At 38.3% G+C, this 25,290-nt stretch overlaps 2 protein-coding genes across 2 annotated transcripts; one reads left to right on the top strand and one right to left on the bottom strand.

Annotated features, from left to right (window-relative positions):
- Positions 1-4,008: 4,008 nt before the first annotated feature.
- LOC128860104 (uncharacterized) lies at positions 4,009-5,250 on the top strand. The gene is made up of 2 exons (XM_054097367.1): positions 4,009-4,093; positions 4,164-5,250. The coding sequence occupies exons 1-2, from the start codon at positions 4,082-4,084 to the stop codon at positions 5,019-5,021; spliced, it is 870 nt and encodes a 289-aa protein (XP_053953342.1). The 5' UTR covers positions 4,009-4,081; the 3' UTR covers positions 5,022-5,250.
- Positions 5,251-8,024: 2,774 nt separating this feature from the next.
- On the bottom strand, positions 8,025-9,137 carry LOC128862045 (uncharacterized). Its single transcript, XM_054100448.1, has 2 exons — positions 9,047-9,137; positions 8,025-8,591 (listed from the first exon to the last, which is right to left on the bottom strand). The coding sequence occupies exons 1-2, from the start codon at positions 9,065-9,067 to the stop codon at positions 8,052-8,054; spliced, it is 561 nt and encodes a 186-aa protein (XP_053956423.1). The 5' UTR covers positions 9,068-9,137; the 3' UTR covers positions 8,025-8,051.
- Between the last annotated feature and the right edge of the window lie 16,153 nt (positions 9,138-25,290).

The following is a 25,290-nucleotide window of genomic DNA, read 5'->3' as shown; positions in this document are numbered from 1 at the left end:
AAAACACAATGTGAGGAAATTCGTCACGTTCGTCCAAGCGCAAAAACTCCTTTGCTCTTTCGCACCGAACTTGTTTTGCTGGGGTAAAAGATCGTGTGCTTTTTGGAACTTGTAAACCTTGACCTTGAGCTCATTTTTCAATATGCGTCGAGTGCTGTCTTGTGATATTTTCAGTTCTTTGGCCATTTTTCTTCCACTTCGACGTGGATTTCATTCAAGTCGAGCCTTCACTTTTCGAACCATTTCTGGCGTTGTTGCGGTTTTTTTTGGTCCACCTCCATAGCGTTTTGCAATGCTACTAGTATCATTGTAACGTTTTATAGTGCGATACATAAACATTTTATTCGCTTTGAGGTGACTGAGCTCACGAACAATGGCTGGTTGTGATTTTCTAGCCAAATATAACGCAGTCACACCATTACGTTTGATTTCCATCACAGAAAAAAAAAATTCAACAGAACTGAGACGCAAATGCTTTTGATGGGTTATAAACAATATATTGAACTGTCATTAAAACAATTTTGCCGTTGATGTCATGAGCTGTTTTACAGATACAAGCTGTGTGAAGTTGGTAACACTTCATATCGTTCACGCTGTAGTAGTGAAGGAATAACCGAATAATTTGTTGGTAGCTAGGATGTGGGGACAAAATAGTGCGGAAGTTCTAATTGGATTCTTGGTGAATCATCACTCCAACCAACCGGATGTTTCATACATGGTGATTCGAACCTATGTACTCCCGACTGGTAGTCATGCACCAACTCATTCAGCTACGGCGGCCGCTGTTAGTCAACTGCTCTAAATATCTATTTGAAAATGTTAGCATTTGATCCCAACATCTTAATTACTCCTAAACTACTGTTGTGTGAATATGGACGGCTGAGGATAAGCAACATTTTCTATTAAGTGCATTGTAATTTCCAGGATATTGAAGGAACATTTACACTTTTTTGTATATTTGAGGGTGATACAATAAGTTAAAGCTTTATTTTACTTGGGTTGACTTTAAGACCACTTCTGGGAGGTCACCTTCGCTCAGAGGCGTCCTCTGCATCAGGTCGAATTGGGTCTATGGTAAGAAAAATTTTAAACTAAAATGCAATAAATTTTTACGGCCGCCTTTTGTGCAGTAGTTGAAGTTTGTTTCGATCGTTGAATGGCAGTAAGATTTTTTATGTATAACTTTTCCAAAATTTCCGACTTATTTAAAATCAAGTTATGTGATGTGGTAAAATGGAACTCTAAATTTTTTTTTGAAACTTAAATCTCCATGTGAAACTAATATATGCACAATAGCAAATATTTTTATCCGATCACCCAAACTGGCACTTAATTAAAAGAAAAGCTTTGTTGAACTAATTTTATTTGACTTTATTTGTACATGACGCTAGACAGATTTACAAAAGTGTCTGTAAAGAGAAGTTATTGGCTTTCTTCTGAGGACTCATAGGCATTTCAAAGTTAGCAAATTGAAATGCAACGCTTAAGGTAGTAGTCTGGTCAAGTACTCATTTTTTATAGATATTTTTTAGGATTTTTTTTTTTTAAGAAAATAAAATGCCATAGTTGACATCAAATTGTATACAAAAATAATTTTGTTTTACATATTTTTTTGTAGTAGGGTGGCACCAAAGTAAGCGTCTTAAAAAAAGATAGGTCGCTTGTTAACAGGATTTTGGCTCTTCAGGATATCTGAAAATGAAAAGTTAAACTGATTATTATTCTGTAGGCTCTTCATTCTGACAGATGTAACAATGGGACATTATTTTTGAAAAATAACAAAATGGCGGACTTTTGAAAAAAGATATGTCATGCATGCACGGGGAATGCTGCTGGAGTGACAGTCCTTGGCCAGATATAAATCCGGGCCGTTCCGGTAACGTAGAACCGACTGTCACGGGAACGTAAATTGTATAATCGTTTACATTCGAATACGTTCATCATCATTATCATCATAGCATCGTAGGTCGGGGTGAACCATTGCTTCCGTTACAATTCGCTTCCATGTCACTCGGTCATCAGCTTGTCGTTTGATATCAGATATGCCCATAGCATCAAAGCCACCTTCGATGTTATCTCTCCATAGTTTTCTAGGCCGGCCTCTTCTTCTGTCGCCTTGTGGACTTGCTTCGAAGATCTATCGTTGCTCATTCGTGAAATGTGACCTTACCATCGAATCCTTCACGCTTTGATGTACTTGATTACGTTTGCCCAATTGATAAATGTGTCTAACTCGTCGTTGTACTGAATGCGGTAAGTACCGTCTTCAAGTCGTACAGGTCCATATATTTTCTAAGGATATTCCTTTCAAAACAATTTAACTGATCGGTTTCATTTTATTTCAGAGCCCACCCTTCGCACCCGTGTGGGAGTGTAGGTCTTATGAGAGTTTTGCAAATTCGTAGTTTCTGGTTTCTAGAAAGTAATCTCGACTTCATCAACTTTTTATGCGTGAAGTAAGACTTATTTGCAGCTTGTATGCTGTCTTGTATGGCAATAGAGGTAGCTTTCTGTGCACTCAGCATAACTCCAAGATACTTAAGGGGGAGCCCTGGTCTAGAGCTCGACAATTTAGGGTATTTTGAGGAATTTTTTTTTGCAATAAAAAAATGAAAAACGATATTTGAATTTTTTAAGATTTTTATTTAGCTTCTTTTACATACAAAATTAAAAAAAAATTTTTTAATGAAAAGTGAAAATTGTTTTTTTTTAATGAAAAATAAATTTTTTTTTAATGAAATGAAGTTCTTTTTTAATTTTAATAATTTAAAAAATGGCGCTGAAGTTGACTCTCCCGAAAAATTGGACCTGGACGGTGTTGTCTATTTTGGCTCTTCTATTTATCTGAAACACAAAAATCAAAAAAATTATTAATCAGTATGACTGTAGCTATGCTCCGTACTACAATAAAAAAAAATTTTACAAAATAGCGCGGTTTTGAATTTGACACTCTAAAAATCGGGGTTTTTTCGGTTTTTTAATAAAAAATTTTTAATAAAAAAATACGAAATAATCTAAATAATAACATGATTCAGGTACGGGCGATAGCCATTGATGTTGTGAACAACATTTTAAAATTTCAGACGATTCGGTTGAATAGTTTTTTTTGACTACTACACCAGGCCGAAAAAAGTAGTTTTGAGATAATTGAGTTTAAAGTTTTGAGAGTGGATATTTTCCATTGATGCTGCTGCGTGACGAATCTGACTCTACCTGTTAAAACGACTGTAGAATCTAATTGCGAATATCCTTCCAAAAATTTGACAGTACATATATTCTTAAAAGCCTATATTTTTGAAATATGAAAAAAAATCAGTTCTTTAAAAGTTCTAGACCACCGGGACCCCTTAAATTCACTATATATTTAGTTTTTTCTTCCTTGATGATAAGTCCTGCCATCCTAGCAGATGATTCTAGACGCACATCAGAGTATAGTACCAGGTTGAAAAGCTGGGTGAAAGCGCATCTCCCTGTTTTACACCTGAGATCACTTCAAAACGGTCGGTGCATTACCTTGGATTCTCACTTTTGCCCAAGTGTTTGTTAACGTTATGCCAATTAGGCGTACTAGTATACAAGGTATGCCTAACATCTTTAAATTATGTTCAATATGTTTTCGACTAAGTTTGACAAACGCTTGCTTGATGTCTATTACATTTAATTCATAACATTGGAATACAAAGAGTACATAAAGAAGAAATTATTATTCAACAAATTAGTAAATGCAAATCGGAAATAATCACAAATAGCTCACAAATTCTCACATGTGATTAAAAGTGTCCTATTACAATATAAAAATTATATCACTGTTGGTAAAACAATTTTGTAATACACAAACAAGCAACTCATAACCACTCACTCGATGAAACTTGAATCACCTGATTACTGATGCGATGAAATACTTGATGTTGGTTCGAGTTTATTTGAAATCTAAGATGTTCTATGCCAATGATTGACGTGAAACCAATCATCTGCAACGACATTTAATGAGTATAAAAGCTTCCAGAAAGTAAAGTTCGAGCATCAGTAAGAAACTGGTATTTTCTAAAGCAAACATTTTGAAAGATTGTGCGAAATAACAATGTTCAAATTGGTGAGCCTTAAATGAAATTATTGAGTGCTCTTGCTTATTCATATTTCAACTCATAAATCTCCATCCGCAGTTGCCACTACTACTCGCTTGCATTGTGTGCAGTATAGCCTCGCCGGAGCCGGACGGTCTTTACAAAATCATCAGCGGCAGCTCGATCCTTAAGCCTTATCAAACAATCTCCTTGACAGCTAAGTCTCAAAATCAACAACAGCTGCAATCGAATGCCGTCACATCGGGAGAGCAGGAGGACAACAACGACACGACGGGCATAACAGATGACCAGGAATCAGGTGCGCCAGCATCGGTAACATCAATTGCCACTCCTGCACCTATTTCAAACTCTCAAGCTGCCGCGCCAGCATCCATAGCACGTCTTACAGCTGTGGCCTCTGCTGGTTCTGCATTGGCTTCAGCATCAGCATCGCGCTCCGCATTACGTGTATCTTCTTCGATTAACGTCCCAACAGGCAGCAGCTCCTCTACAACCATCCAACATCACATCTTACCGCCTGAGACTATACCACTGCCCATTACCATTTCTACGCGTCCTGGCCTACGTACTGTTATCGCACCAGAGACCATCACTATTCGCGAGTCGACTGTAGCTAAGGTGGGAGAAGTGGTGCAGAAAATACCGACTGCTGTGTCACATCAGAGTCAAACGGTGGTGCATAAGCATGCGCGTGTGGTCACGCCCATTGTGGCACCCGCAGTGCGTACAATCAAGTCACAAGTGTTGCGTGCCTACCATACCCCGATCATCTTCTCACCGCAAACATCCGTGGTACGTAGAGGCAACACAAACGCAAATGCAAATGCAAAAGCAAGTGGCAATGCAAAAACAAGTGCAAGTGCAAGCGCAAGTGCAAGCATCATCTCGAATGCAAGCAATGCCCAGAGTAGTGCCAACAACAGATACAAACTCTGAGGCAAAGGATGCTCTTATTGCTGATCTAGCTGTTATTTACTTTAAAATCTTTTGAAACTGCTTACTGTGTTCCAGGTTGATGTTCGTTATAAGAAATTTATTTAAAATTTTAATTATCCAAATTTTAGTCGAAGTGTGTTTTCTGTTTTACAGGCATCACTCGTGTTGTTTAGGTTTCATATTTACTTTAACTAAAACTTTTTTGGAATAAAAAATTCAAACTCTACAATGGTTGATAAAAATGTCTAGTGAAACTTTGAAAGAAAAGCAAAAGAACAACACCTTGAGCGTTTTGCTTCGTTTACAGAAGGGATTGATTCATGTGAAACTCGAGTCGCCACTTTTCTGACTACCAATTACCGAATGCTGTGGAGACTTAGTCGGGAAACAAGCAAGACAAAAAAGTTTCGGTGTTCTCTCGAACACCTCTAATAATAATAGTAAGGCTAGCCTTGAGAATCCAAGGGGCTTGAGAGTCCACTGAATGGTAAATGTTAAAGTAGAAATGGTAAGAAAAGGGAGAAATGGTAAAAAGGGAGGGAGCGTCACGAAAATCAGGTATGACCGCCATCCTCTACAGTTTCCTGCTTTGTGAGGTCTACACTGTGCGAGGCTAAGGGCAGCAGACCTCAAGGACAAAAGTGAGAGCGTAGCTACCTACCGATAATTGGAGGGTGCTCAAGGACCACACGACCAATAAAGCCGGGTGTGCTGCTTAAAGAGTATTTGTTAAGGATTTGGGGGGTTTGCGCCATGTTGCGGCAAAGTTGATCACAAAAGCGCGGAATTTCAAGCAAAAATGGACATCGTTGATATCACCGAATAGATGATTGTAAAGGCTGAATCTGATGAAATATTTGCGTTTGATAAACTGGAGATGAGATGAGTATGAGTGCGTCGTTTTCAGTCGGAAATGAAAACGATGCTCACGGTTTCTACGAATCACAACGGCATTTTCATCAGAAGCCCAGACTGTTAATAAAGACTATTATTTGGGCATTACGAGTCATTTACGTGAAGCAATTCGCTAAAAAAGAAAGGATTTGTGGGATAACAACTTGTGGATTCTGCACCATTATAATTCGAGGATTTTTGTCCAAGAACGAAAATAATATTGTACTATCCATCATTCATCGTCTGTTAAGGCTCTCTGCGATTTTTTTCTGTTTGATTTAGTCAAAAAACGATCGCAAACGAATGATGGCTATAGCCTTATACAGAAAATCAACGCCCAGAAATGCTTAGCTGGCATAAGTGCGTTAAAGTTTATGGGGAGTACTTTGAAGAGGATATTGCCCCTTATGAGAAATAAAATTGTGTTTTGAATTTTCTGAATACTTAACATTCCATAACATTTTGATCAAGCTGCTATACAGATAGATATTTCTTCAATTTGCTAGAATGCCTAGGAATTTGTAGCTGATTTTATTTCTGTTACGTATATGTCACCCAAGATCCTTTTAACCTTCATTAGGGAGTGTTGTATAGAGAGTGTGTAAGTAGGCAATTGAGCAGTATAACCCTACCTTGATGAATAAAACTAAAACTCTTCAAGGTTCTCATCATGCTCTAACGTATGGTGTAGAAACCTGGACGATGACAACATCCGATAAGGCGTCCTTTGGAGTGTTTTACAGAGAGATTCTGATTCTCAAAAAGATTTTTGGACCCTTGCAAGTTGACGACGGCGAGTATCGCAGACGATGGAAAGATGAGCTGTATGAGCTTTATGACAACATACGTAGACATAGTGTAGCGAATAAAGATCCAGCGGCTACGTCGGTTGATTCATGTCATCCGAATGGATACAAACGCTCCGGCGCTGAAAATATTCAATGCGGTACCAGCTGGTGGTCTTGCGGCCGCGGTAGTCTAGTGTAAGTGCACTAGCCTGCCATCTCAGAGGTTGTGGGTTCGAATCCAACGTAAAGCACGGTCCTCACACTTTTCCAAATTTACCTATATAGAGAAATTCTACAAAAAAAACTCATTCCTTAAACCCAAAAACTTATCCTTTCCAATCTTACTACCGCACAATAATCAGCACATTATTTGCATTGTGGCTGCTAAAACAAGCAAAAACAAAGAAAAACACACAGTTACACATTGCATCAGTGGCGCCAGTAAGAGGAAGCAGGCAGCCACGGTAATAGCGCAGACACACCACTTTAGGTCCTCAACCATCTGTGCGATCCTTCTGGTAGAAAAATCTGACACACAGATAGCGCTCCAAGCAGTATGAAGACGTTGTTCCTAAGCAACGACAGCTGGGCCACTACTTAGGACTGATAGCGGCAGGCTAATCACCTACCCTGCCCGAAATTCAATAGATTAACGAAACCAACGCAAATCAAATCTTGTCAAGGCCCTATGCTTCCGAGTGGAGTGAACAAGGAAAAAAAAAACAGTTGGTGGTAGCTGAGGAAGAACAAGACCTCCTCTGATCAGGTGAAGAAGAACTTGGTTTCGCTTGATGTGTCCAACTGGCGCCGGTTGGCACGAGAAAGAATTGACTAGCACGCTTTGCTAAACTCGGCCAAAATCTTGTTGCACCAATCAAGAAGAAGAAGAAGCTACAGAATTATGCATTTTATCCTATCTGAATAAGTTTATACGAGTATCTACATATGTAGTAAGATCGGCAACCATAAAATGCCTCGCAATTTTAATAAGCGCCGGCACACAAGTCAATGTGATGATCATTCAAGAGGCGGATGTCTGTGTCTACTGATCTATTTCTACTAATTCAATATTTTTGTTTGTACGTATCCTGTCTTTGTTTCGCTTAAGCGGTTATCGCGCCAATAAAAAAGAAGAAGAAGGGAGTGTGTAGGTGTCCTAGTTACTGAGGGTTAGGGAAATAAAAGATAATGCAGGCCTCTGGAACCAGCACATAAGGAACAGTGGCACAATAACTTAGAACAAAGCTTCAAAATAAAAATGTTTATATTTTATGCAGGCTTAATAGTGTCTTTTATAGTCTCAATTTATTCTAAACTCCACTTTGGTGCTTGTATACATACTCGTACACTAATGTATATATGTCCCATGCCTTGGACTAGGCACAACTTCATCATAATTAATTTTACGCACTGGCTTTATTTCAGGTAACATCTGATAAACCACTGGCCGAGCGGCGAAAGTCAAATGTGCTGGCGTATGCGTCAATGACTCAACAATTGGAGTCTTGCCTTTGACTGCTGTCGCTGTGGTCGCCACACTGTTCACCACTTGTCCCGCTGGTGATTCATGCTTCGCAATCGCCGCTGGAATGGCATGCAATTGCTGTGTAGTGTAGACTGGTTGCACCGCGACCGTTGGTATGTGATGAAGTACTGCCGGTTGTGTGGTAGTACTGGCAATGTTCGGCTGTGTGGACTGTATGTGTTGGCTGGGGTTGGCGTGATGATTGTGAATGCGCGTGAAAGTTGAATGCGAAACGGCAGATGGTGCATTATGTACGATTGTGGCGATTTTTATATCGCCGGATTGCTTAAAATCTTCTGGAGACAGGGAGAGTAGGCCGGCATGGCTCGTGGCAATAAAGGCGGTGAAGATGAGAAGATGCTGCTGCGAAGGAAGTTTAATTAGTAATGTTTAATTAGTTTACCCAATGGTGTTCTCTTTTCTCGAAATAGTGTCGCATTCATTCCGTCCTCCACCAGAGCTGTCACATTTTCGTTTTCTTTTCTCTAACTGTTATACTTTGACGAGGCGAATGTGTGGCATTTCCTACCCTCTACAAAAACTGAGGACGCGCGTTGTTCTGCTGATTTTTGTTTAGCTGTGCTCACAAGTTCGTTTACATAGTATAGTAGAATATTTTAACAAAAATTCCATTTCATTATATCCAGTATTAATATATAATATTTGATTATATGAATTGAATTTTCTTGGTCTATTTTCATATGAAATACAAAACATTTTCACAGGTCGTATGGCAATATTTTCGTAAGGTCCACATATAATGAGGTGACTTTTTTCGAGAAAAGAAAACACTTTAATTGTTTGATTTAATTAATTACCATTTTTTTATTGATGCACATAAACAAATTATTATTTGATATTTATTTATTTATTTTTTCGGCGTATCGTTTTTCTTCTTACTACGTGCTTAACGCGCTTCACAAATCGAGATTAACACCGATGATTTGCGTAAATTGAATTTATACGTTACATTGCAGCCGTAGACGCATTGATTGTGCGACGGTGGCACGCCTTGAATTGGAGTAAATCGCGTGCAGCAACCACACAATTTTTATGTGGTTGCGAATTTCACAAAATGTTAGTATGTTTATGGTATATCTATGTTCAAATCCGTACAATAATTTTCGGTGTTTTTACTGTTTACTCCAACAGCAATACAATTCTTCTCCATGTTTTTGTCATTTGCTAAGGTCAGTTGCACTCACAAATTCCCATCAAGGAAATTAAGATATCCATAAATCAAATTTCTAACAAATTTATTTAAGATAACATAATTTAGCAGCAATGTTAAGCGTGCACAAATATACCATTGCACAAGTATACCTACATATAAATTCGTTAAATTGCCTTGTAGGGAAAATACGTAATGCTGGCCGCTCTGGTGTCTTTATAGTCTGACATATAATATTTTGAAGCATGGACTAGTTTGCTATTTTTACCTTCATGGCTCAGTGCTCTAGTACAAAAGGGTATTCGCACTTTGCTTACACTCCAACAAGTTTGAGATAGATATAGATACATATATATGCCTACTTCTCCTTGATGGTGCAATAACCGTTTATCCGACTTTGGACGAGTTTAATAAAACGCGCCCGTCATTTTTCAGTTGAATACATCAAATGAGGCCAAGTCCTTCTCTACCTCATATTTCCAACGCAGAAGAGGTCTTCCTCATCCTCAGCTACCAACAACTGGTGCCTCATCGAGCCGCAGCTTTTGTACGAGTATCCATTCGGACGACATGAGCTAGCGAATCCACTGGATCTTTATTCGCGGCACCATGTCTATGTAGCCATAAAGCCCACACAGCTCAGTGTTCCATCGCCTACGATACTTAATGTGCAAAGATCCAAAAAACTTCCCCAGAAACTTTCTCTCAAACACTTCACGGAACGCCTTATCGGATATTCTCATCGTTCAATCTTCTGCGCCATACGTTAGGATGGGCATGATGAGAGCCTTGTAGAGTGTTAGTTTTGTTCGTTGAGAGAGGACTTTATTACTCTATTACATACCTAGTCCAAAATAGCACTTGTTGGCAAAAGAGATTCTACGTTGGATTTCAAGGCTGACATTATTATCGGTGTTAATGCTGGATCCTAGATAAACGAAGTCTGTTACTGAACCATGAAATTACAACTGCCAACAGTGGCGTGGGTGCCGATACGCGACTGCGCCGACTGTTTGTTTGATGACAGACCCATCCTTTTTGTTTCTTTATCCAATTTGGAAAAAGCAAAACTAACAGGTGGCGGGTCCCGAACCCATCGCACAGCCAGATATCAAGGGTTGCTTCGCCTTCGCTTCTCACATTAGATCGATCTCGAACGGATGTTCGGAAGCTATCAAGAAGGTACTAGGGCGAAGTTATGAGTTGCTTGGACTTTCTCCACTTGCGTGGGCTTCTACATATTGAACCATCCCCCATACATATGTACATATACCGAAAGCGTCCTCAATACAACCCATATAAGATATCTGAAAGAAACTTGGTACAGGTATTGTCCTTCAATCAAAGTAGGTTGGCATGACGCCTAAATTCCATATAATAATAAATTGCAAATGGGTAGACATTAAGATAAATTAGTAAATAGATAGCTTGGAAAATGAGAATGGCCTACTTCTGAATAAATGTTTATATCTACGAGACTTTATTTACTTCAACAAGCAATGATGAATGAAAAAGTAAAGCTTTGAAGAATTTTATTTTGAAGAAAATAAATCTGTTCATAGAGCACTGGCGGCATCAGCGGTCCTTAATTCTTTTGAAAATAAGCCTTGCTGACTGAATTTTTGTTTCCAAAAAATGTTTGCTTCCAAAAACTCATTAGCTAAACATCGGCGACATTTGGCTCCAATAAGACGGCGTAACTTGCCATATAACGCGCTTAACAATCGAGTTTTTGCAGTACTCAAGCCACCATTGACGCTATACGGTCAGATTTATTGGAAGAAGTAGGAAAAAACTGGACTGATCGAAGGGACTATTTAAATCGGAGCCGCGGCGAACATATGACGAATATCATATTAAAAAAAAGAGCCAGCAATAAATCTGTTTATATTATCGTTTTAATTTCCCAAGCTCTTAAAAAACACTCGATATATGTAGAAAAGCTTGCCAAAGTTACACGAGTTGTGAACCAGACACTTACTCCATTAGCTTTTCCCCATAGGGTGTGCACAGGTGCGTATTGCTACCTCTGCATAGCAATTGCAATTACCAATACCTCACCTCGTCTGCGCTAATTTGATCGCAATTACTTTTTAGTGACTCTGTAAAATCGTACATAAAAGGGTACACAGAAAGAAAAAAAGCAGTTGAAACAATTTAGGAATGAAGCCCCCAACGCTGCGCGCTAATGACTTTTTCATAATAATAGCGGCACCCATTATGTGATTTCTGTTTTGATTACCAGAATAGTAAATTTTCATTTCATCTGATATGAACTCGCCACTAACTGACCACCATATTTCGCTAATATTTGGCGTACCCATCTTCAATCAGTTCACTTTTATTATACAATAGCATTTTTGAGCTTGCCAGTTTCGTAAGAACTGCGAGCAGTCCAAGTTCCAATATTGAGTGTCTGATAAGTTTTTCGCCGGGGATTCTTGGCAGCCTCATATTGCCAGAGACGGAAGACCGTTTTTGCAATTGTACTTCAATAAAATTTATTAATCAGTATTGTATGATTTTCGTAGGAGTTTACTTTAGTGGTTTCCTGTTGGCTTCTAAAAGGTGTAGCGCTTTCCTTCTTCCACGTACCGCCGCTCATTCTGAGGCCAACGCTGCCCAAATTGACATTTATTTGTAAGACACACACTGAATGGATTTTTGTGTTCGTTTTTTTTCCAACTCGATGACAAAAAGACTGTAATCAAGTTCATATTTGCCTGCTTTGGCCCGCGGTTGGTATTTTATTTCTCACCTGCCATACATATCTTTCGAGCATTTGTCTTAGAGAACATTTCATTAATTCACAATATCACTATTACGGAGCATCCTGCTTGGAATTTGAAAATAAATGCGCTCAAGGAGGTATTACGAATCGATTTCATCCTTAATAATGTCAAAAATAAATATGAATAACGTAAATAATAGCTTAAGAGTGCAGGGATCTGTGAAATCGTAGATAAAATGACAAATAAATGCAAGGAATAAATTTGACTTAGCAATGGAGTGATTTAGAAAAGAATTAAATGATCATCTGGAATTAAAAACTGCTCCTAAGTTGTTTCGTTAAGAGGAGCGGAAAGTCGAGTGCTTTCCATGCAATAAACAGAGGAGATAATGCGATTGAGAAATGATAAGTGAAAACACTTACTTATATTTCACTGTTTGTATTGGTTCGACGCCAGGCTGAGACATTATCCAGGTCAGTTTAGATCTTGATGGAGTCTGAGAAGTTTGAACTTGTTGAAAATATCTTCAAGTCAGCGGTATATAAAAGAAATTTAGAGTTGATGAAACAAAAAGATGTATTATTGATAAAAATAACGAATAGCTGCCTTGTGGAACCACGGGCGCCGCTGTGAAATCATCGGAGTACATGCTGTCGGTAACGACCACACAGTATTATGAAAAATGCAATCAAAAGTTAATAGAACGATTTACGCGTCCTCTTGTGGCGGATCGTGGGAGGCTCGGGTAAGTGGAAATTAAAATACCACTCGCGGACCAAAACAGAAAACACTTGCTTGGAGGTGCGGAAGGCTAGAAAGCTACTTATCTGAAGCACAACATGCTAACGAATTGTCAGGACTCCCTGTGCTTTAACTAAGAGTTAGAGTATCTTATATACATATATTTGGATGACCTTGTGTATACAACCTAACAAAATTCAGCTGAACAACTCTCCCCTCACTTTTTGTAGAGGGTAGAAAATGCCACACATTCGCCTCGTCAAATATAACAGTTAGAGAAAAGAAAACGAAAATGTGACAGCACTGGTGGAGGACGGAATGAATGCGACATTATTGAGAGAAAAGAACACGTTATGAATGCGTGTGTCATTTAAGAAAAGATAAAACTGTGACGCAAAGCTTTTTTTGTTGGAGTCCAGTTTAAAATCTGTCAGAGTTCTACGCTTACTTGAATGACCTTACTTCGTGCCCTGCTTGGTTCGTTGTTGTTGTAGCAGTAAGAGAAGCGCCGTGAGTGTAGAGTATATCAACGATCGTCTTCCTAAGGCTGATCTAAAGGTAGGCCCAGGAAACATGCTGTTTCGACAGGTTGGGTCCAGAGGGAGAGGGGTGTTAGACGAGTGGGTATTAATGAAAAGGTGGTTAGTGTCGTGCGGGGTGCCTTCACATGCCGGACATAAGTTAGGTATGTCGGGGTCAATTCTTGATAACTAGGAGTTTAACCTGCTACAATATCCCGAAAGTAATTGTGTCAGTGTTATGCGGGTCTCACGAGGAAGCTGGAGCTCTTCATCTGCAATGGGTGGTGGTTGGACTCCGATTACGGCATTCACTGGACGGGACCTTATGAAGGTGGTAACAGTCTCCCCGTGAATGTCGTTTAATGTCTGTCTAAACACTGTCCGATCCAGTACGTCTCGGTTTGTTTTGTCCTGGATCTCGTCGGCGTAGTGTAGTAGGTGTCTCCTGACGTGCCTGGGAGGCGGCTCTGGCTCAAGCAGGTGTCTGCAAGGGTGGAATCTACGGTAGCACCCTAACAGGAACTGATTGCTGAGCAGCTTGTTATGCTCCTTGACAGGTAGCATATTGGCCTCGTTGTGAAGGTGTTGTATTGGGGCCATTAGGAGGCAGCCCGTCGCTGTCCGAATGGCAGTGTTTTGGCATGTCTGAAGCTTTATCCACTGCGTGTCACTAATTCCAGGTGACCAGACGTGCGCAGCATAGTTTAGAGCCGGCCGGCCAAGTGCCTTAAATGTCGATAACAACAATTCTTTGTCTTTGCCCCAAGTGCTATGGGCAAGCGATTTGAGAACCTTGTTGCGATTTTGGACTTTAGTGGCAATTGCGGTTGTGTGCGCAGAGAAGGAGAGCAAAGTGTCGAAGATTACACTCAAAATTTTGGGATTGTTTACCGTCGGAATTGGTGTGTCATCGACTTTTACCTTGAGAGGTCGTTTGACCTCCTTTGTCCAGGTGGTAAAGAGGGTCGCCGTGGACTTAGTGGGGGAAAGTTGGAGATTCCTCGCAGTGAAAAAGCGAGAAAGGTCGGTGAGGTAGCCCTAGTTGGTGCGTTAAAGTGGTGATTTACCTAGAATTCAACCAGCGCTTCCCCATCATTTTATTTCCAACTTGTTTAGTTATTTGCAACATGACTATATCCAGTCTGTGGGGTTAAGAACCTTATTAGGTCTTTGACGTATGTGCCAGAAAGTTGTTCGAGACTCTCGAACAGTGGTTTTTTCAGGGTTTATTTTCTCTCCTTTCATAGGGCAGGGCATTCACAGAAGAAATGGAAAATCGTTTTCTTTTTCTGCGGTTGCTTACAACTGTGACAGTGTGTGTTGTGATGGATGCCCATTTTCCTGCTTGTTCCCCGACAGACTCTAGCGTCAGAACTAGGTTATAAAAATATTACAATATTCATATTTATTTTCGAATATTCAACAATCTCCAATTATGTGTAGAAGTTTTTGCGCGAATTTATTTTTGAAATCGTTTCTAAAGAGATAATTCCAAAATTACAAAATACTATTCCAAAATAAAATATTTTGAGTGCGAAGTACTTATTAAAAGAGTTCGTCAAAAGAGCTCACATTTGCTAAGCTTGAAAAAACTTAATTACATTTTTGATCTTTATGACGAACAGTAAACTCCAATAGCTTATCATTTTAAGATTTTGGGAATGGCTGAACGTTATACAGTCTGTTTAATAGAAGTGTGACCGTCATAACCTAGAAACTATTGTATTTGACCAATTCGATTTTAACAAACTGCATTGAATGGGCTTATAATATTTATTATACGCCATATATTCAATAAAATGTTAAGACACCATCATTAACTGCACATCTTTGAGTCGTACTTTGTGTTAATTTCTGCGCAAGTTGTGGAGGTAATCGGCTCCAAGTCGGCCCAATTTGCCTTGACTTTTGCCAAAAATTTATATATAATATTTACATTACCAATCCAACATTTCAATTACATTTTGGTGTTTCCACTCTACAAATCTTCGACTTCGATGCTTCGGATCGTTGTCTTTTCTTGCCAGACATCTTCGCCAGCTATTTTTTGAAAACATCTTCGCAGGTGACGGTAATAATGACTTTTTGGAAATTTTATTCATCAAAATTTTGTTCAAATTGGCGGTACGAATAAAAGGCTAAATTCTTTTTCGGAGAAGCAACCCCGAACATGAACCTTATCTGGATGCTTAAAGTTTTTTGAAGTTGTCGATTATCAGCAGCACACCAGGACTGACGTGTGCAACTATTCGCGCGAAAGAAGGTTTCATCCGTTAATATAACGTTTACCTAATTCCCGTCTGAATTTGCCCTAGCCCATGCAAACCTTTTCATTCAATGCGTGATAATGAGAGCAGCGGTTTCTTCAATGTGTTCCGGATGCTCCGGAATTTGAGGTCTTATGCACGTAAACGTCCTCGAATCGAGTCTTTGGACACATTAACACCACTTTTTCTTCAAACTGCTTCAGTTTCGCGCAACGATAAGTTCGGCTTTGTCCCAAACAAATCAATAAGCAAATCAATGATAAGTAATAAATAAAGTAGAAGTAATTTTTTTATGGGCCTCGCTCGGGGAAGTCGTCAACGTTTTTAATTTCGGTGTACCTTTGTATCCATTTATTTATGAACGTCTTCGCCTTCTTAAAATATTTTGTTGCAGTTGCACGTGACAGGGTAACTCCTTTCGTAAACATAGGCTTTTTAAATATCTATATTAATATAACAAAAATAATAAATTGCACAACGTGGAAAAGGGTACACTAATTAAGTAGTATTTAATTTTTTTCATAACGGAACTTTAAATTTGTATTTGGCCGCTCACGCTTCCATTAGACAGACTGTAAGATCAATGAATGATAGTAATTATTTTTTTTTTCATTTCCAAATATGTGCAAAACAATTAAATATTTTAGTTTATTATGTCTAAACTGTGGTTAAGTTTTAAGGGCCGGTGTTGTTTTTGAATAAAATACAATTTTTTAGGAAACTATTATCATTTCCCTTTATTATGATAATATTGGTATGGCTAAATTACGAATGAAACAAAATATTGGCCAAATGGCCGGCACGGCCTCGGCGGCACACCTTCATCCGATGGTCCGAATTTTCCATGACGCTAAAGCACAATGGAGGTTCTAGGCCGTTAATGTGCCGAATTATCTCATCCTTTAGCTCTTGAATTGTTGCTGGCTTATCGACGTACACCTTTTTTTTCAAATAACCCCAAAGAAAGAAGTCCAACGGTGTGAAATCACATGATCTTGGTGGCCAATTGACATCGCCGCGGGGTGAGATTATTCGGCCATCAAACTTTTCGCGCAAAAGAGCCATTGTTTCGTTAGCTGTGTGACAAGTGACACCGTTCTGTTGAAACCACATATCGTTCACATCCATATCTTCCAATTCGGGCCATAAAAAGCTCACTATCATCTCACGATAGCGAACACTATTCACAGTAACTGCCTGACCGGCTTCATTTTGGAAAATATATGGCCCAATGTGGCCGCTGGCCCATAAACCGCACTGCACAGTCACTCTTTGTGGGTGCATTGGTTTTTTGGCAACCACTCTTGGATTATCATTCGCCCAAATGCGGCAATTCTGCTTATTGACGAATCCACTGAGGTGAAAATATGCCTCATCACTGAAGATGATTTTCTTCGAAAATTGGTCATTCACTGTTGCCATTTTCTACCATCATTCTGACCATTGACTTGATTGTGTATCTTTCCATAACTCAAATTGAGTTGGTCTGAAATGGAAAAATGAAATGCAGAAAAAACTTGTCGTTTTGGTGTAGTTCATATTCAACATCGGCCCTTGAAATTTAACCACCCTTTGCAAGGAGGCGCGAAATTAGTCTTCCAATTTCGTCTTTTTAGATAAGTTTTTTACTAAATAAAAAAAAAATGATTTCGAGTGATAGAAATCTTTATTTCGACATTTACGCGGCCCATTGCTTGTCTGTGTATATAGTGCAGTTGTTTCGGTCGCAAGTGCCCAATATGATTGAGGTACGTCGCCATTTGCAAAAATGATAAATCTTTCGATAGATGGATTAATTTTGCGCCACATGTACAAAACATTTAAATGGAATTTATTATTTTAAATCAAAAGCCAATCAATAGAGCTTACGTTAAACATTTTTCTCAGTGTACGTCAGTAGAATTGCACATTTTTTCCAACAATTTCTACTATTTTTCTAAAAAAATAGTATTTGAAATAAAATCTAAATCAACAACTCTTAATTTAAATGCGAAAGTTGCTGTACTAAGTGCTAGTTTTTAATAAAAGTTATCAGTCTTTGCGCTCTCGCTTCAAACCCAAATATTTTTGGTTACAATTTAACCCATAAAAGTTGTCGCAAATGTCTACATATAAAATTCTGTGATTTGCAGTTGTTTTTTTGAGTGTGCGCTTGAATGCATAAAATCGCTTAGCCACTTTGTTCACTTGCTGGGGGCAATTTACACTTTTATTGTATTGTACGAGTATGTGGCTACGAGCATTCAATGTATTTCGAAGGCATGTAGTTACTTACTCATGTTTGGCTTCACTTAGGGCCGCACTCATGCGCACAAAACAAAAAGTGTGTTCAATCAACCTTCACTTGTTTGTTTTATTTATTTATTTTTATTGATTTATTATTTCTACTCCTAGTAAATGCTTTTATTATTTGTTTCATTTTATTTGGTTTTCTTCTCGAGAGCCTCTTACGCAATTTATAAGTTGTAGAAAAGTCAGCAGTGCAATCGTTTAGGTGCCACCTACTATAACAACAATTTAAATCCGCATGTTTTTGTTTTTTGAAGTGTTTTTTTGTTGATTGCTGTTTTGTAGTTTATGCTTTAGTAAACTGAGCTTTGGTTCTCTTATGGAGTCACAATGATTTTATGCCCTTTATAGCGCGTAGTGGCAGGCACGATTTACTATTTTATATAAAATTTCGTAAGACTATTTATAGCTTCCGTGAGTAGTCAAAGAAGGTTAAATTAGAGGAATTTTTTGGACAGATACGCTTGCATTTGATGAAGAGAAAGTTTTTACTGTGAATTTCAAGAAAAGCAGCGGCTCCTTTGCAATTTTCGCCCCTTTTTATATAGGTATCAGTCGGAACATTCTACTTTTTTTTCCATAAGTAGTATTTTGTTTTTTTTGAAAGGCAGAAATATTTAAACCTCGTCACGTTATATTTTTTTACATCTTTAAAGAATAAAACTAACTATTGTAGTTAAGACCATTTATACCACTGAGGTTTGTCGAGCTCTTTCTCCGATTTGTTGTGTGCGTCTTGATGCTTTTCGGCAAGTGGAGGGATCTACAGTTTTCATGACAGACATACACTCAGAGGCTTGCCATTGCATGCTGAGGGATGACCGCTATTAAAAAAACCTTTTCCAATCATTTGGAGTTTCATGCCCGAGGTTTCGAACCAACCAATTCGGCTACGATGGTCGCCTAGCAATATTTAATTATAAAAAAACTCGGCGACATTAACAGCGCTTTTTGTACCGAATCGTCACAGCGGATGAGAAATGAAGCAAAGAAAGGACTGGGTAACTCCTAGAGATACGTCAAAGCCGAAAGTGAAGCCTGATCTTCATCTTTATCCAAAGAAGATTATTATATGTTTTTGGGGAGAGTGGGAGGGCACGGTGCACTGGAAAATGCTCGATGAGAATGGCACGGCCAACAAGGAGCTTTCCATTGCTCAGCTACACCGCGTGAATAAGGCTATTCGACTGAAAATACCTGATCAACAACTTTACTCTTTCAAGACAATGTGAGGCCCCATGTTGCACAAGTCGTCAAAGCCGCACTCCGAGAGCTCGAATGGAAGGTCCTTCAGCATTCGCCGTATTCTCCGGATCCTGTCCCGACCGATTACCATCTTTTCTGATCCCTGTCAAATCATATTATATAAAGGGCGTTAAAAACTGGCTGAACAACTTCTTTGACACTAGACTTGGCGATTTTTGGCGGACTGGCATCAACAAATTGGTCGAGAGGTTGTGAACAACAACGACGAATATATAATTGATTAATTTATTGATATACTTATTGTTTTGTTTAAATAAAAGTATCCGGTAGAAACGCTACGTACTTATTTCCCAACCCAATGTTTACTGATTGTTGGTTTTAAATGTGAACCGTAAATGCTCACGGGTGACTGATTCGAGAGGTAGAGTATAGGGTGGATATATACAATTACTTTAACTTAGGCAGAATAAAATCTAGCTTTAGGCTTGGTGTGCCTTGGTGGGTATTTACAATTTGATATCGTGTTTGGAAGGAAATGCTCTCTTTCAAATCGACAACACATCACCATAAAGCTGAACTCGTCAATGTAGAGTACACAGCAGGAATAATTTGTAACATTGTAAAACTTATAGAAATCTTTTATAACGGCATCTAAAACCTAATGTGGGAACAGCGTTCAATATGCGCACGCATTTGCGAGCCTGGTGGTCTAGGAAAAATATTCTCCGCTAAAATCGTCAACTTCAAATAAAGGGGAGCATAATGCGGGGTAATAGTTGATAGATTTTCAGTATTGACGAAAAAGTATGTACGAAAAATTATAATGTATTTCCTCGCAATGAGTTTGTTGCAGTAGTGGTTTAAAACACAAAACTCGGTCTATACAAATATGGAATTTTTACCCGTAACGTGAACGTAGCTTAAGGCAACATATCGCCGGGTATGGTTAGTATATATATGCGAGGCGATTAATAGTCTAACCATGAGGTTCTAGTATTTTTAGATAAAAGTTCTAAAAGTCTAAATTACTTATGATTCTTTTAACTTTTCCATTGCTGAAATGGGAATGAATCACATATAACAAGATTAGGTTTAAGAATTCAGGAATTAGTATTTTGAATAAAAGTATTTTTCATTTGAAAGACATTCTTATATTCCCTTCCTATACCAAACAATATGAAATGGTTGCGCATATGAAGGGTATCAAAGCTCAGGTTTAGTTCAGTTTAAAATATTACATTTTTACCCTCTCCTTGCCTTCATTCCGCCACTCCTTATCTGGCGCGCAAATTGCACTAGTGTACATCATTGACGATCACTCATTTCTCGCTTCATTTGCCGTACTTCTATTGTGTTGTTATTATTTCTACATACATTTTTGTTATTGACTATTCCAATAAAAGGCAAAGGTAAATACGAACACCTTAAAACACTTATCTATATTATTTACAGACATACATATATATGTACAGTTGCCGTTAAAAAAATAGTTGTCATGAATTCTACCATAGGCTGGTTAAGGGGATTTGAAAGAAATTTAATTTCAATATAAGCTAAAACTTACAATTACGACTGCTAAACATCGAGGCTTCTGTGTGTGATTTTCAGTTTGTGGACCTGCGTCAATGTAATATGGTTCAAGGATGCATTATGTCGTTATTTCTTATATATTCTACGAAAAAAAGTTGCACTACTCTGGCTCTTCCAAAAAACAATTGTCACAGTGTTATTGGGGCGGTGTAAGGCTAATATTTCGTCCCCTTAGTATAACAATAGCCTATGTGCTCATAGGCTATTATTTTTTTATTGAATTTTTGGATTCTCCATCGTCGATTTTATATGTGGTCAAAATTTTGTAAAATTCTAGTTCCACAAAGTGGGTCAAAACGTCAGTCAAAAAATAATAAATATTCACAGACATAACGAGATTTGAGTGAGAGCTACTTTCGACAAAAAGTTTGAAATTCATTTTCTCAAAACATCAAAAAATGTATAGGCTATTTTAATACTAAGGGGACGATTTGTAGAAACATCTTAAACTGATGAGCTTTGGACGCAATTTCATTAGTCAATCAATATAAAGATATTGTGGTTAATTTTTTTATATGGCCACATTACTATATATTATATATCATTTATATAGATATGTGCATATCAGTGCACACTAACCGTTCATCAGGGTGTCCGATGCTAGAATTAAGAATTAAAAGCTAAATTAAAAAATATTACTAATAATAAAAGTTGATTTCAAAAACGGTCACAAAGATGTCAAAAGCGGATTTTATTTAAAAAAAAGTGCGTATAGCGTAGTACACATAACAGAAGTGAAACTTTCAAGGCAGACAAAGAAAGAGGGAAAGACCCGAGAGAGAATGAGAGAGAGAAAGAATAAATAAAATCACAACATTTACAGAGAATACAAATAGACAAAATTACCAAAAAACGGAGAAGGGTCGACCGGTGTAGGTAAACGCCGGACACAAACCGTGGCAACAACGCGCACTAGTCCGAGCGCTTATCACCCGCACAAACGCAGCGATCCCAGGACCGCAGCAACGGCACAAATTACCGCAAGGCAATATCAATAAATCCAAGCCGGAATGGATAGCACTTCATAGCACGCACAAGCACTAGCCAGGAAACGGAAATAAGTGCCAAAAAGTAGGCACCAAAAAAAAAAAATCCAAAAAAATGGGGACCAAGAAACGCCCGAAACAGTAGGCACCAAGGAAATATAACGCCTAAAAGTAGGCACCAATATATTATATTTCCTACAAGTTTGCTCCAAAAAACAAGCGCCAAAAGGTAGACAGTGTTATTTCTCACTAGAAATTAGCAACGACAAGGAAAAACTCAGGAAAAATAGCCTAAAGTGTATCTAAGATATATATAAGGAACCTCTCTCTCTCTCCTTTTCCTCTACGTTATATCTTTTTTCTCTCTCGCGGAACGAAAATGCCCAAAACGTTGCATGGCCTTGAAATTTTACTCTCCATTCTCGTTCGTCCATCGACGCTTAAGAAGTTTCACTTCAAAATATATTTTCTCTACATGCTGACCGTTACATCGAATATTTTCTTGGAATCCGGTCTCCGTTCTCCGCTGGATAAGGGATGTCGGGATGCTATTGACTTCGGGAACAATATTTTCTTTTAGTGCTGATATGCTCGCAGAATTTGTTTCATAGAATTTACTTTGAGGTGCCTTAGCAATGAAAAAATGCCATAGGTGCTTCAGTGACCTAGGTGGCCGTTACATGTCACCGAAACGACTTACTAGTTTATTAGGAAGAAATCACGCAGTATCGCCATGGTTTCTCTGGCGGTGTGCGGCATGGAATCACGCCATCTTGCTGAAACTATGTGTGAGTACTGAAGGAAGGATATTCTCTCATTATTGGCAGAAAATAATCGTTCAGCGTACGCTGACAAGAGACACTGCCCACAGTAATGGCTTGCACTCAGCGATTTTCAAAAAAATATGACTCAACTATTCCACTGCTTGACAATGCACACCAAATCGCCCCATCATGGTCCCGCAGAAAAGTTGACGCAAATTATAATCGTTAGGCTTATGGGGTTACATACGTCCAGCAGCGCCAAAAATGCGATAAAAGAAAAACGGTTTTTAGATGGCGTAACAATAGAAATAAATATATTTTTTTTTACATTGTTTATTAGTACTTAAAATTTATAAAAAAACTTTATATTAATTTTTCTTTACAAAAATTAGTATATAAAAAATCACGTGACCCAAAGTACAATGAAAAAAAGTTGCTCCACGGTCTGCATCATTTCTCCTCGAAATGTTAATGGATCTGTAAAAACTAAAAAAAATCCTTGCAAAATAAAGCTGTAATTATAGTCTGTCGAGCCGGACTTTTGAATTTTGAAAAATTTTGCAATTTACGGCATTTAAGAAATGGATGCGCTTTAAGTCACATTTTAATTATGTTTAGAAATTTTTTTTATAAAAATATTCAACATCCGGATCGACAGACTATAGAGAAAACTCTTTCGAATATTAAAAAAAAATCGCAACAAAAAATATTAAAAACTGTAGGAGTTATCATGCAGACCGTGCCAGAAAAAGTAGTTTTGAGAAAAGCGAGTTTAAACTTTCAAGAGGAAATGAAGGACATCTACCTGAGCGCATAAAACTCTCGTCGGGAAGTTACATTTTGTACCATAACTTAGTATCTTTGATGAATTTTTACATCGGCATCCACAGAAATACGCCTAAAAGTATAAAGAATAATAAACTGTAAAAAAACAATTTTTAAAAATTCTGGACGTATGCAACCCCTTAAGCGCTGGCACGACTTCAATTTTGAAAAAGTGAAGTTTAAGATTCTTCTTTAAATTTAAAACCTAATTCTGCCACCGGCCACTCTGTAAGAGTAATTGAATGAAAGCCCAGTTAGCCAGATATACATATGTACATAGTAAAGTTTAGTGAGGAGTATTTTTGTTCAACATCACATAACGCATCTCAGGGCTGATTTGAAGGCCTTGTTTTTGAAAAAGGCTTAAAACATTAGTTTGGTAGGTCACATGAGAGTTAAGACAGCCCGAGAATTAGTTGCTGGAAAATTTCATTTAGGGATTTTTCAGAAAAATATTGTATGTGAAGAACTTAAAAGTATATTGAAGGTGATAATGAACAAGTCAATCCAATAAAGTACCTCAGTCTTTTTTCCTTTCACATGCTAATAAACTCATCGTCATCATCAATATCAAGTAGAGATTACAGCTCAGGGTGAGCTTTAGCTTGGTCCACAATCCTCTTCCAATTAGCAATAGGCTTCGAGTTCCTAACTCGCAGCTTTTTCAGGTCGGCTATGACTTGGTCAAGTTAGGTTAACCTAAGCGTTTTAGCGTATTCGGTACGTTCCATCGTTGCAGCGCATAAGGCCACCCTTCGGAGCACTCTTCCCTTGAACGCTCTTGAGCTTTTTTGGTTTTGTCATTGTCTAGTACTCACAGCCGGACGACAGCACTGGCAGTATTATTGACTGGTAGAGTTGGAGTTCGTGTTACCACTTTAGGTTGCAGCAATTTTGTGTGGGCACAATATGCTTTATTTGCTCGTCTGTGTTTGCGCCGAGACTACTGTTGTAATTTTTTATTAACACTCCCAAATATTTCAGGTATTGAACTCCCCCAAAGGTCAATGTCCCGATTACGAAGTTTTCAGGATTTCGTCTCTCTTCACTGCGAGAGATCTTCAGCTTTTTAGTTTTTGCTTCACTTACTCTAAGGCCTATTGCTTTCACACGACTCTCAATGTTGCAAAAGGTTTCAAATATATATCTTTTTTCCTTGCCACTATGGCGATATTGTCTGCATACGCGATTGTTATTCCAGAACGACTCAGAAGGTTTCCCAACTTGACTTCATTTCTTATCGCATAGTGAAGAAGGAGATTAAAGATAGGTGGGCTAACTACATCTATTTACATAATGGACATGCTAACTAAAATTGTTTAAAAACATCACATGAAGACCAGTTCTTCTGCAGTTGATCAGATCTTACTTCCTTCTGCCAACATTTGCCATCGTGTTCTGTACTAGAGTATTTACATACGTCCGTAAGCCGTTCATGATGAGAGTCTCATAAAGCGTTCCTTTTGTTTGTCAAGGGCAGATTTATTGCTTAAGTATATACCTACTAAATCAAAATTAGCGCTTGTTGGTGATAGAGATTTCCCATTTGATTTCAAGGTTGATATTATTATATCCAAATCTGTTGGTTTCAAAGTAAAATAAGTTTTCTACAATTTCAAAACTATAACTGTTATGTGCCAATATATATATATATATATATACATATATATGTGTTCCTCCAACTCCTGTTTGGGGCATAGGGCGTCAACCACTCCTCTACGCTAACGGACACGGTTTTCTGCTAAGGATCTTAGTTCGATCTACGATAATCCAAGACACTTCATTTCAGCGTGGTGATACGTGGTCTGCCAATTCCTCTACCATTTCGTTGAAATTGGTTCCAGCGTAACGCTTGTTAAGCGATATTTTCGTGATTTTTCCTTAGCGTGTGGCCAATCCCTTCCCATTTGTGCCAAGAATAGTTGCATTCTTCACCCATTTGCTTCACTTTTGAGTTTGTCTGCTTTTGA

Source organism: Anastrepha ludens, chromosome 4, assembly GCF_028408465.1.
Source record: "Anastrepha ludens isolate Willacy chromosome 4, idAnaLude1.1, whole genome shotgun sequence".
NCBI classification, from domain to species: Eukaryota; Metazoa; Arthropoda; class Insecta; order Diptera; family Tephritidae; genus Anastrepha; species Anastrepha ludens.
Note: the sequence above shows the minus strand (reverse complement) of the source record. Positions and strands in the feature narration are given on the sequence as shown.